This window comes from Tupaia chinensis, unplaced genomic scaffold (assembly GCF_000334495.1).
Source record: "Tupaia chinensis unplaced genomic scaffold, TupChi_1.0 Scaffold000099_1, whole genome shotgun sequence".
In the NCBI taxonomy this organism is placed as follows: Eukaryota; Metazoa; Chordata; class Mammalia; order Scandentia; family Tupaiidae; genus Tupaia; species Tupaia belangeri.
Genome location: NW_006159563.1, coordinates 2,660,411 through 2,674,510, shown reverse-complemented (window position 1 = coordinate 2,674,510; position 14,100 = coordinate 2,660,411). Strand labels below are relative to the sequence as shown.

The 14,100-nt window shown below is 39.3% G+C and overlaps 1 protein-coding gene across 1 annotated transcript in view; it reads left to right on the top strand.

Annotated features, from left to right (window-relative positions):
- The window catches only part of ATG10 (autophagy related 10), a 319,989-nt gene that overhangs the window by 5,775 nt on the left and 300,114 nt on the right, over positions 1–14,100 (top strand). The window contains exon 2 of the mRNA XM_006143489.2: positions 12,283–12,402. Within this exon, the coding sequence (XP_006143551.1) occupies positions 12,295–12,402 (108 nt within the window). The 5' untranslated portion in view covers positions 12,283–12,294. The remainder of the gene's footprint in view (positions 1–12,282; positions 12,403–14,100) is intronic.

Here is a 14,100-nt window from a genome sequence, read left to right as displayed (position 1 = left end):
ATGTGTTATAGTTCTTTTTTTTAATTTAAATTTTAATTTGAAGACCCTGTTGTAAGTGCTTCTCTTTCCTTTTCTCTTGGAAGAAATAAATAAATAAACTTTAAAAAATATGCAATATCCATGGCTGTAGAGTTTAGGGGAAAAAAGAAGAAAGGTCATTAAGCTCACAATTCTGGATGTCCAAGATCAAGGGGCTCTGTGTGGTGAGGGCCTCCTTGCTGGCAGTCTGAGGCAGTGCAGAGCATCACATGGATGGCAAGAGGGCAAAATCCTGTGTGTGGCCTCTCTCTCTCGTCTCATAAAACCACCAGTATTCAATTATTGGAGCTCCACCTTAATGATTTTAGCTAATCCTAATTACCTTTTATAGACCTTACCTCTTAACACCATAAGCAGATTAATATTCTACCCTCTTAATAATGTCACAATAGCAGCCAATTGACAACAGGATGGCCACACCACAGTCTCTTTTCCTCCATTCTCCTCGGTATTTTGGGCACATGCGCACGTGCCCATGTGAGTTTTAAGCCACTAGGTATAGGACGTGAACCTAAGTTGACTATGTGGGAGCCCAGCAATGTAACCATTGTGCCATCTGCTGGTCCTTTTGGTAGTATAATTTTTTAAAAATTAAATAGTTATTTTATTTAACTTTGTCCATTTAGTTATTTTTTAAATTTGACCCGAGAGGGATAGAGTGAGAGAGAGGAGAGAGAGAGAGAGAGTGAGAAAACAAGCTGCCAGGCTCAGGACTTGAACTGCGGTCAGCCATGTGGGAGTCCAGCACCCTTAACAACCATAGCACTGCCAGCCCCGGTGGTATCATTTAAAAACACATTGATGTATCTAATTTCAGACTGGCACCTGGTCTGAGGTTCTGTCATGTTAAACTTTTCTTTAGCTTCTTATTTAATGGATATTTTTAGCCAAGGTCATATCCCATTAGTTTCTCCTTCTGGCCTAATTAGCATATGTGCTGACTTGAATTAGTTCTAAAGTCTCACTATTCAAAGACAACAAGGGAATTTGAGCCGGTGGACCATTCAAATCATCAGCAATGGTGGAATAACTTCTCTCATGTGCTTGCAGAGAAGTCTTGTTTTGTGTGTATATATACACACACACACACATATACATATATATATATGTACATATATATATATGTGTATATATATATATATATATATACATATATATATATACACACACAATCTTATAATGGAACTGGTACAGAAAAATTAGATGTCATATAAATCTGAGTGAGAAAAGATTCAACTGGTGAATGGTTGACTGTGCGGTTCAAGTCCCAGACTTGGAGGTTTGAAAAACACACTGGGCGTGCGTGCATGTTTGTCCAAAATCTCCAGGGAAGAATAGAGGAGAATGGATTGTGGTGTAGCCATCCTCGCTGGGAGTGCTTTCAGATTTTCCCTCTCTCTCTCTCTGGCCAGGTCATGTACCCTATAGCAAATTAAAAAAATAAAAATAAATGCATCCTGGGTACTTCTTTGCTCTCAAAATTTGAGAACCACTGCCCAAGGAGCCTGCCAGGTAAGTGATGAACTAATTGAAATGAATTTGAGTGAAATTGCCATAAAAGTAATGGGCGACATTTACCTCTCTAGCTAGTAATTGCATGTTTTTAAAGGGAAGAGTTTACATCTAGAGTCGCAATAGTGTGGAATTATTGCTAGGAGCAATAAGTATAGAGAAGCTGCTTGCTTTTATTAGTAAAAAATGATCTTTCACGTTTAAGTGTTTGCATAGCATGTTCTGTGATAATCGCATTTTTGTAAATGATCTTAGCTTCTGGGAAATTTAGTTCTGTTTCTTATAGTGTTGTAGTCTCATTATGACTGATACACACTGATTTATAGATTCATCAAAAGAAATGTCTCTGACCAAAGGACAAAACAATCAAAAACAAAGAACTAATCTTACACATATTAGATTAAACATTACATAAAAAAAATATAGAGTGATAGTGAAAAAATTGTTTTAATTAAAACAGATTATTTGAACAATGATTACACACAGTGTTTGAATTCACAGGGGCTGCTTTTCCGAAAAGATATATTTTATTAGTAGCAGAATAAGTTTCTTTATATGGTCAAGAGCTAACCTGTAGTTTGGAAGACTACTCTCATTTGGTGGGGAAGAATTACACTCTCTTTCCAATTTTCAGCCTCTGCTGAAAAAGTTAAAGAAGGTTTTGATTAAGCATTTAAAAAAATATATCAGGGCACTGTTTAACAAGAGTAAGGCCAAGGCAACAGATGCATTCACAGTGTATACTTTATGATGAGAGGAGCTCTGACTCATTTCTAACTTTCAATGAGAAATGAGAGGTTCATTGTTTAGGATGGGATGAGAGTTGAAATTTGACTTTTTATTGAGTGTTCACCTATGTTCTGTTATCCTCTCTGGCCTGGAGACATAGGCAGTTCACATGTCAAAGGTTCTTCATTTGAAAAATAAGAGTTATTTTTGCCATTATTGCTTAATTAGCCTCAGTTGTGATTATTTCTATTTTTGACTATTTTCAGCTATCTCCTAATAGGAAATCTTAAAATTCAAATTCCTGCCTTAGTAGTCTATGAATTTAGTAGAGGATTAGAGAGTATCATAACATGAAAAATGGTAAAATGTTGATTGAGTTGGATTTTCATTTTAAATGTTGAAATTGATCTTACTTATTTGAAATGATCTTACTTGAACAAAGAAACAATAATTATCTTGTGATATTTCATTATGGTACATTATAATCATTCAAGTTACAATGGATATTCTTTTAATATGATATGGATTTTAATTTTGTAATAAAGCTGAGTTATATGTAGCATCCTTCAGTGAAGCCCAGTCCTTAGATAATTTTAAAAGTATTCAACCAAATATTAATTAGTGTTTTGATGTTCAGTCATCTTGCTAGTAGCACATTACTGTTAATTAGATAAACTATGGCTACTGCGTGAAATTTTATGTTTCAAGTAACAGTTTAATAGTTCAGTAAGCCTCAATAACTGGAGAGCTTGGGGAATGGACTGTTTGTACTTAGTTCAATTTTGTTATTAAGTAAGGGTTTGTGTGGAATTAAAAAAAAAAACCTAAATATGTTAGTTATTCTTTGTGAATTAAAGTCCATTTTTCTTTGATTTAGTATCTCATAGTATATGTCAGGATCATCATAGCATTGAAAAAACTATTTCTCTGCTGCATTTCAGTCTTCTCTTCCTATTCTAGTACTGCATTCTTTCCTAGGGTGATGAAATGGGTTCTTTTACACATCCATGTAATAATAATTTTGAATCAATATTTCCAACCCAGATTTCTCTTTCCTTTTGGATTCCAGACTCACCTCAAAATGCCTGCTAGACCCCTTCACTTGAGTATTCCATAGACATTTCAAACTCAAACTCAATCTATAGAGCTAAAATAAGTATCTCTTCCAAATCTCTGCTCTTTCTCCAAGGTCCCTGTCTTAGCCAATGCATCAGCACTTCAAGGCAGTCATTGGAATTCTTTGGAATCTTTTGTCTTTTATTCTTCCCTATCCTTTCACATCCAAAGATACGTCATTAGTCAGAAGTATACTAACAAAATGTCTCTGATAATCCTTCTCTTCTGCTCTATTGCCAATCTTTGGCTCTGTTTAGCATCATCACAGTGTCTCTCTTGTATTACTGTGAGAGCTTTTTAACTGACTTCATCCTGTTAGGAAAGACCTGCAGTCTCTCCTGGAAGTCTGAATGCAAATCCAGTCCGTTTAATCCCACTTTCAAAGATCTTTTGAGCCCTTCTTCCCCTTGCAAAAACTCTCCTGTCTTATCTGAACTACTTCTTCCAATACCTTTCCTCTGTCTTTATCTTTTGGTCAAGCAAGAGTTTCTTGTTATCAGATTTTCTTTCTCCATCTCTTTTTAAGTTTGCTACATGGTGCATGTGCTCACCAGAGAGACAGAGAAAGAGAGAGAGGGAAATTGAGAAATTACCTTTAGAGGGAATGGTCATGCGAGAATCCCTTCCTGAGATTTCGGGCATGTACATACAGGTGCTCAAGCTGCTGGGTCCCAGACTCAAACTCCACAGTTAGCCATGTAGAATGCAGCTGTCTTAACCAACATGCCATGGCGGGAGCTAGACTTTCCCTTATATTCATTCAGACTTTTGCACATTCTTTTCCCTTTATCTCCTTCATTTTGCTTGGTTAGCCCCTGTTCTTCCTTTTAGTGTTTTCTTAGATGACACATTCTGAACTTGTATTTGCGCTGAAGCACCTCTTAATCTAAAATTCTGTATGTCACCTGGGGATCTCACTTAGCTTCCTGTCATGTCTGACGACTGCTTAAGTCACTGCCGTTAGACACTTCTGTGCTTATGCTCCTGCTCTTGGTGCTTTCTCTTCTCAAGCTGGCTCTCCTACTGTCCCCTAAGCCCTTGCAGACTTTGCTGTGGTCTCAGGAGCACACGTTCAGAGTATACACACTTACATAAACCATTAACCCACTATTTCTTTTACTATATTCTATGGAAAAAGCCTTCTATGGTCAAATGTGTTTTGGGAAGCCCTGAGTTAATAGTTCCCCCATGTAAATCTGCATTTGGTGGTGGGGATGGGATGTAGTATGAATCAGTGTCACAGTGAAATCTTGCATATTGTTATTTATTTATTTTGGAGAGATCTTTGTTATAGGGTGTGGAGAGACAGACAGAAAGTGAGAAAGTACCCCCTAGAAGGCATGCCACAATCCCTTCTTCATTCTCCTCTCAGTTATTTGGGGATGCACACACACACACACACACACACACACACCCGGTCTGACTTTCAAGCTGCTGGGTCTGGGACTCTACCTGATGTTGGCCATGTGGGAATCCAGTGCCTTAATCACTATGCCACCTGCTGGCCCAACATCTTTCTTTCTTTCTTTCTTTCTTTCTTTCTTTCTTTCTTTCTTTCTTTCTTTCTTTCTTCCTTCCTTCCTTCCTTCCTTCCTTCCTTCCTTCCTTCCTTCCTTCCTTTCTTTCTTTCTTTCTTTCTTTCTTTCTTTCTTTCTTTCTTTCTTTCTTTTTATTAAATACAGGGCAAGCTGCCTGTTTCAGCCTCCCAACTAGGACCACAGGTGCAGTCTACCATGCTTGGCTCTCCCTCTGTCTTTATAAAAATTTAAAAAATTAATTTTTTTTTTATTGTCAAGGGTGTGTGCACTCATCAGAGACAGAAGAGAAAGCGCTCTCCTTGGGGCATGGTCATATAGCATGGTTTTCCTCCATTCTCCTCTCCGGATCTTGGGCATGCATGCACATGCACCTGGCATGAGTTTAAGCCACCAGGTCCGGGACTCAAACCATGGTCAACTAAGTGGAAGTCCAGTGACATAGCCATTACGCCAACTGCTGGTCCTTGCTACAATATTTTTAACTTTCCCTCTCTGTCAGCTCCCTTTGCTCAGTTTAAACATATATTCAGACATCTTTTGTAAAACAGTATCTTCCCTGAAGCTTATGTACCTCTTCTATTACCAAATCTTACCTACTTTCAATCAAACTTTTTGAAAAAGTAGTCTGCTAAGTTTTCACTCTCTCCTCACTTTTAGTTTTCTCCTTTGCCTGTTGCAATCTGGCCTCTCTCTCCACTACTGTGGACACTACATGCTAGACTGCTTCATTGTCTTGTACCATGGGTGTTTTCAGTTCTTTCCTTAATGGGTCTTTCTTTGATTTTGACTCTCTTTGGTTATTTTGCAGGTGGGTTGGTTATTCTCTGCTTTCTTGAATTGTTTATCCTGGGTCTCTGTAACACCTCAGTCTCCAGCAAATTCTTTTTTTTTTTTTGGGAGAGGTTTTTGCTATAGGGCACGTGCGCTCGCCAGACAGACAGAGAGAGACAGAGAGATAGAAAGCGGGAAATCACCCCCCAGAGGGGATGACCACACCACAATCCCTTCTCCTCCATCCTTTTCTCGGGATCTTGGGCACGCACGCACTCGCGCCTGATGTGAGTTTAAGCCACCGGGTCCGAGACTCGAACCACAGTTGACTACATGGGAGTCCAGCGACATAGCCATTATGCTAACTGCTGGTCCCAGTCTCCAGCAAATTCTAGACTCTGTTTTCTAGTTCTTTTGTCAATTCCTCTTCCTTTCTAGGTCCCTTGCATATTTAAATGCTTCCTAGTTTCTAAGTCAATATTGGCTTCTCCTGACTGCCTAAGGTATATATATTCATCCTCCTCCTTTCACCATGTGGGTTCAGATCCTCCTGATTTCTCAGACCATGGCAACAGCTTCTAACTCACCTCTTTGACTTCAGTCTTGTGCCTTTTAAATCCATCCCCTACAGGGCCCCTAATGATTTATTATTTTGACCTTTTTAGCTCCAAGCTCTGATTCCCTGTTTCCTATGGAAATAGTCCAAACTCCGGCATAGTACACATGCCTCTTTTCAGGAAGCTCATTTCTTGTCAGTCCTGTATGTTTGAGGCTCCTTTCCATTAAATTCTACCCCTTTATTGAGGGCAGACAGGTTTTATTTATGTGTTCTCTGACTGTCTCCCTACATTCCCAGCGCCATGATTCAGTGACACCAAACTTCCTTTAGTTCTCTGCATTGTTAATGGCATTGTTCTCTATGTTTGGACCACTGAGTCAGTGGTCCATGTGCTTCATGTGCTGACAATTTGCCATGGCCAAACTCCTACTTTATTTTTAAAAAATATTTTCTTTTTTTTTTCTTTCTTTCCTTGCCAGAGGATGCATGTGCTCATCAGAGAGAGATAAAAAAATAGATGGGGGCAAATGGGAGAAGGAGAAGGCACCTCCTAGTGGGAGATAGTCACACTGCAATTTTTTTAGCTTCTCCATCCTGTCTGGATTTGGGGCATGCACATGCACCCAGCATGTTTTTCAAGCCCCTGGACCCTGAAATGGAACTGTGGTTGGCCATGTGGAATCTGGCTTCCCTAAACACTAGGCTTTAGAGCTGGCCCTCCTACTTTATTTTTTAATTTAAAAATCGTTTTAATTGTTAAAGGGTACATGTACTTATGAGAGAGAGAAAAAAAAAATACGCCAGTGTAGTGTGGTCACACCACAATCGTTTTTCCTGTATTTCTCCATCCTGTCAGAATATTTGGGGCACACACAGACACACATGCTCAGTGTGTTTTTTAAGCTGTTGGGGCCAGAATTCAAACTGTGGTGGGATCTGGTTCACAATGCACTGTGCTTAGCAACTCTACTATAGGGCTGGCACCTACTTTATTTATTTATGTATCTATTTGTTGTGATTTTCAAGCCACCAGATCCAGGTCTTGAATCATGGTTGGCCATGTGAGAATCCAGCACCCTAACCACCATGTCACCTGCTGACCCCCCTATTTTATTATTTTAAAAATAGTTTATTTTGTCTATGTGAGAGAGCACGTGCACATACACATGGGAGAGGAAGAAAGCAATAGCCAGAAAGACACCCTTAAATAGGTCTTACCATGTCAGAGGCCCCTTTCCACAGTCTTCAGCCCTTGGATACTTGCACTCCTGGTGTGAAAAACTCCTTCTTTAAAGGTTCATTTCCATCTTTACTCCTCAAACCTCCTCACTTCATCAGCTCTTGGTAAGGGACCCTTCTTGTGCCTACCATAATATTTGTGCATATCTCCATTATTGTATACACTTTAAATAGACATCTTTTATTTCTAGTGTTATCAGAATTGATAGTTGAGCAACTGAAAAAAATGATTAAAGCTAGAGTTAAAATAAAATACATGTGCACTAGACTTATTCTAATCAAGTTCAAACATAAATGCATTTTTTGCCAGTTTTAAAATGTGTAACTGACACCAGCAGATGGTGTAATGGTTATGTTGCTGGACTCCCACATAATTGGCTGTGGTTTGAGTCCCGGACCTGGTGGCTTAAAACTCTCCTAGAGGAGAATGGAGAAGAAGGGATTGCAGTGTGGCCTTACCCCCAGAGGATGATTTCTCACTTTTTGTCTATCTCTCTGGTGAGCGCATGTACCATGTAGCAAAAATTCCTCTAAAAAATTAATTAAAAAAATGTGTAGGGCCTGGCAGGTAGCATGGTGGTTAAGGGTATTGGACTCCCACATGGCCGACCACAGTTGAGTCCTGGTTCTAGCAGCTTACTTTCTCATTTTCTCCCTCTCTCTCTTTTTTGCTCTCTCTCTCTCACTCTGTCTCTCTAAATAAATAAATAAATTTAAATAAAATAATTATTTTAAAAAAATGTATAACCAAGGCCATTTCTTTGAGTGTGAGTACTTGATTGATATTCACTGTTAATTCTTGATTAAACTGAATCCAGAGTACATCCTCTAGCTATCTAGTTTTGGTTTAAATAAAAGAATGCAAGCCAATCGTGTAGTTATCTGAGTGCAGAATTCTGGGTTTGTATGATTTTTTTGCCATTATTGAGTCTTTTCAAGGCATTCAATAACTGAAGTAACAGTCATTATTCATTTTTTTACTTTTTTTTTTGCTTTGTTTGGTTAATATTTGATTTAAAGTATATACTTATGATACAAGAAGGTAGTTTGTTGGGCAAGCCAGTGGCATGGTGCTTAAAAGAGCTAGATTTTAGATGGCCAACTGCCTGGTTTGAATTCTGGACCCAGTAGCTTGAAAAGCACACTTGAAGATGCATGGCCAAAATCCTGAAGGAGAGAGAATTTCAGTGTGGGCATTGGTCCTGGGTGATGCATTCTCACTTTTCTTCTCTTTTTCTCTGGTGAGTGCACTTGCCCTATAGCAAATTAAAAATAAAATAAAGGAAAAGACTGTAATTTGTAAACATACTCTCAACTGATGGTAGCAGAAGCTCTTTGTGGTCAGCATGCCACAGACATCAGTCAATGTTTCATAGAGGGAATGGACACCGTGTCAATTAATCTGACCAATTCGTTGGATGAAGATTGGCTAAAGAATTCCTAATATAATTACAGTGCACTTACTGCTTTTATCCTTTTCTTAGAATATGAGCTCTTATTAGGCTGGACTGTATATTTTTCTGTATTTGTTTATCTAACTATCACCTGAAAAAGAAGACTGAGGCATACTAAGGAAAAAGAAACCAAAAAACAAAAAAACAAAAAAAAATAGTTTATTTGAGCCAGGGCTTAGTATAAATTGCCCAGATGAGCAGACTATTTCTCAGAAATGTGCTTATTGAAATGGCAACTGAGAAAGCTGGTTTATGTAAAAGCAGAAGGGCAAGAAGAGAGGTGGTTATGAGTTGTCAACAGTTGACACTGGTCCATTTTGCAAAGGGCCAGCCCTATAGTGCAGTGGTTATGCACTATGTAGAGAAAATTAGCTTCCACATGACTCTCTGGGGTTTGAGTCCTGGCCTTAGTGGCTTATGCCAGGTGTGCGTGCACATATCCAGGATCCTGATGGGACAGAGAATTGTAGGAAAGAGGATTCTGGCATGACCAGGTCCCACTGGGATGTGGGCTCATGCGCTCTCTCCCTCTCTCTCTTTCTCTCTCTCCCTCCCTCCTTTTCTCCTGTGTGTGCATACACCCTCAGGCATAATAATAATGAAAAAATTGAGGAACCAGCAGTTAGTGTAATGGCTATGTCGCTGGACTCCCACGTAGTCGACTGCGGTTCACGTCCCGGACCTGGTGGCTTAAACTCACGCCGGGTGTGTGTGCTTGCGTGCCCAAGATCCCGAGAGGAGAATGGAGGAGAAGGGATTGCGGCGTGGCCATCCCCTCTGGGGGTGATAATTTCTCGCTTTCTGTCTCTCTGGCGCTCTCTGCCTGGTGAGCGCACGCCCCCTATAGCGAAAACCTCTCCAAAAAAAAAAAAAATTAAAACAGTGCAGGCAACTGATTAGCTATACCTTATTCTTTACATCATGAACTAGAGAACACTTAGGTGAAGAGTGAGGGTCTTAATGTAAAATCTATAATCCTTTTCCATTATCGCAGTTCCTTTACTGAAAACTAAAACATGCCCTTTGGGCAATAAACCTGATGGGTGTGTTTACGCCTTTAAAATTTAAATATGCTAAACTACTTTTCTTTCTCATAAGCTTTATCTATGTACAGTGTCTACTACTTAGTAGATATTCAATATGAATTTGTGAAATGAATGAACATATTCCATATATTAGTTATACTAAATTTAAATAATCAGAAAGTGCCCTGGTTTGAGAATCAGCTGCTATAGACCAAAAATTCCTAAGCTCTGGGCCATGGACTGGTACTGAGCCACACAGCAGAAGGTGAATGATGGGCAAATGAGTGAAGCTTTATCTGTATTTCCAGCCACTCCCCATCACTTGCATATCACCTGAGCTCTGCCTCCTGTTAGATCAGCAGCGGGATTAGAGTCTTATAAGAGCCCCCAGGAGGGACACCTAGTTGCAGGAAAAGCAGCTCAGGGCTCCCACTGATTCTGCATTATAGTGAATTATATAATTATTTCATTATAAGTTACAATGTAATAATAATAGAAATAACGTATAGAACTAATATAATGTTCTTGAATCATTCTGAAACCATGCCTCCTCCCATCCATGGAAAAATTGTCTTCCATGAAACTGGTTCCTTGTGTTATAAAAGTTGGGGACCACTGATGTAGATAGTTCATGGATCCTGGAGCAAAACAGATTTGAATTCTTTCTGGTTTGTATTCTTGAGTAGATTACTTCTTATTCACGTGAGGAATGGGAATTACAACTTTTAGGTTGCGTAAGAATTTTTTTTTTTTTTGAGAGGTTTTCGCTATAGGGCACGTGCGCTCGCCAGACAGATAGAGACAGAGAGACAGAAAGCGAAAGATCACCCCCCAGGGAGGATGGTCATGCCGCAATCCCTTCCCGATTCTCCTCTTGGGATCTTGGGCATGCACGCACACACGCCCGGCGTGAGTTTTAAGCCACCGGGTCTGGGACGCGAACTGCGGTCGACTACGTGGGAGTCCAGCAACATAGCCATTACACTAACTGCTGGTTCCCAGGTTGTGTAAGAATTAAATGATGAGGAGAACCCATCATAGAATTTGCTGTAGTTATTGACAGGCTTGATGTTTATCATTAATGACGAGAACATAGGAACTCACTTCCTCTAATTTTTATTATTGAGAGCCTGAACTACATGATCTGTGGGTTTCCTTTTTGTTCTAAAATTCTTTCTCTATAAATGATGTTTCACATTTTGGATATTTGTAATACAAATATGTGGGTATTTCTTAATATGTCACATTTGTAAATTTGATAAAGTAAGTAATTAATTGGATGATAATGACCTTACACTTTGATAAACAGTTTCAGGGTTTAGAACATTATTTTGTTACTGAGTTTTAGGTGTTAAATTTCTTTTAGAGAAATTTTGGCTATAGGACACATGTGCTTGCTGGAGAGACTGAGAGAGACAGAAAGACAGAAAGCAAGAAATCGCCCCCCAGGAGGATTGGCCATGTGGCAATCTCTTCTCCACTCTCTTGGGATTTTGGGCACACATGTACAAGTACCTGGTGTGAGTTTCAAGCTGCTGGGTCCAAGACTTGAACCATGGTCAGCCATGTGAAAGTCCAGCAACGTATCCATTATGCTATTTGCTGGTCCCAAGAACAGCATTTGTTAGTGAGTTGAACTTTCTCATGAAATGTGATGATTGGCACTAGCAATGTAACAGCTAAGTTCTGAGGAGGTTGTTTTGATATGGAAGGATCCTGAGTTCATGAATAACTCAGGACTGATAGCTGCCTGAAATTTCTGCCCTCTGGCAAACTTAGTGTCCCTCCCCAAGCTACAGGATAACCTGAAACCCTGAGTAGATGAATACTGTGAATAAATTAGTACCTTGAATAGATTAGTACCTTGAATAGATTAGTGCCTTGAATAAATTAGTACCTCGAATAGATTAGACTTCCTTCTTCTCTGACTCCTCCCTTTGATGCTGCATAGCGCAGGTTCTGAGTCCATTCCTCACCCTGATACCTCCCCTTCCCCAATTCCCTCATAAAAGACCATGTCCAACCCCTTGTCATGATAAAAAACATAGATATGTATTTGTTTCAAGTCTAGGTTTTGGGTTTTCATGTTGATCACATTTCTTTCTGATTAAAAGCAATGGTTATAGGGTGAGAGAGATGGGAAAAAAAAAAAAAAAAAAAACACACTTTGGAATGGTCCTAAGGTTATTTTCCCTTCTGTATCTTAAATTTTTGTTTATTTAAAGAAATTAGCCAATTAGCAGAATTCTTTCCAACATGTATTCTACAGCTCATGCAAATACTTAATTTTTATATTGCAGTCATCATTTAATATGGAAGAAGATGAATTCTTGGGAGAAAAAACATTCCAGCATTATTGTGCAGAATTCATTAAACATTCACAACAGATAGGAGATGGTTGGGAATGGAGGACATCAAAGGTAAGAAGAAACATTTTTATTTTGTTTCAATGTAGGTTTTTTTTTTCTTTCCTAACATGTAATTCCTCTGTAATTGATGGGGACATGGGAGTCAGACTGTGGTGCAGTAGTAAAATGAGATGCTTTACCAGGCAGTCCCATATGGCAAGGTTTGTTGTTCACAGATCAAAACCAGAGACCTCCCTGGGAACCAGCAGTTAGTGTAATGGCTATGTCACTGGACTCCCACGTAGTCAACCGCGGTTTGCATCCCAGACCCGGTGGCTTAAAACTCATGCTGGGCGCATGTGCGTGCGTGCTCAAGATCCCGAGAGGAGAATGGAGGAGAAGGGATTGCGGCATGCCCATTCCCTTTAGGGGGTGATTTCTCACTTTCTGTCTCTCTGTCTCTCTCTGTCTGGAGAGCGCACGCGCCCTATAGCAAAAACCTCTCAAAACAAACAAACAAACAAACAAAAAACAAAAAGAAAGAAAAACCAGAGACCTCCCTGAGTACTCTGGGCATATGTTTGGCCCTGATCTAGAACTTGTTAGGAGCTCGAAGTAGATAGGCAAGTGAGCACCCTGTTGGGGGTGCTCTCTCTCTCTTGCTCATGGAGGAAATAAATTCATATAAATTTTAAAAACAAACAAACCGCAATAATTGAAATTAGATATAAAAGCTGGTTTGATATAGTAAAAGGCTTAATTGAAGGATGTTTTAAAACAGATGTCCATTTTATTACTTCAACTGTAGATACTCATTATTATTAGGCTAATGAAGTATTATCTAGAAAAGTCCTTAGGTGACCTGCTTTAATTTAATAGATAAGAATACTTAGCATATTAATTATCTGAATGTAAACAGATGCTTCTGTGGTACTTCAAACCATTTGTTTACATTATTAATTTTCTTCAGAAGTTACTTTTGTCTAGAAAGTGAAAAGGCAGTCCTGAAACTGAACCATAGTCAAGTGATCATAAATCTAGAAACACTGAAGACTATATTAGTTGAGAATTTCTTTCTTTCTCCCGTCCTCCCTCCCTCCCTCCCTCCCTCTCTTTTCCTCCCTCCCTTCCTTCCTTCCTTCCTTCCTTCCTTTTTTTCTCTTTTTCTCTTTTTGCATGTAAGCTCCTAGAGAGAGAAAGTGATAAATCACTCCCCAAAGGATGACCACACAACAATTCTTTTCCTTCCATTCTCCTCTCAGGGATTTTGAGTACTGCACCCACATGTGCCCAGTGTGTTTTTTAAGCTGCTGGGTCTGGGACGTAAACCACACAATTGGTCACGTGGGATCCAGCTGGCTTAACTTCCACATCATTGACTGGCCCCAATAATTTCTTAATAATGTAAATACATTATAAAACATTTTTCTTTTCATTCTGTTCACTAATAATAATGTAAAAGGCCTATGTAGTCATTCATTTCCACACATACAGTTAGTCAATTTCTCTGCCAAAAGCTTTTTAAGAGTTTCTTAGGGGGCCAGCAGTTGGTGTGGTGAAGACACCTGGACTCCGACATGGACAACCGTGGTTTGAGTCCCAGACCTGGTGGCTTACTTTTTCTCTTCCTCTTCCTCTTCCTCTTCCTCTTTTTCTTTTTCTTTCTTTCTTTCTTTCTTTCTTTCTTTCTTTCTTTCTTTCTTTCTTTCTTTCTTTCTTTCTTTTCTCTCTCTTCTCTCTCTCTCTCTCTCTCTCTCTCTCTCTCTCTCT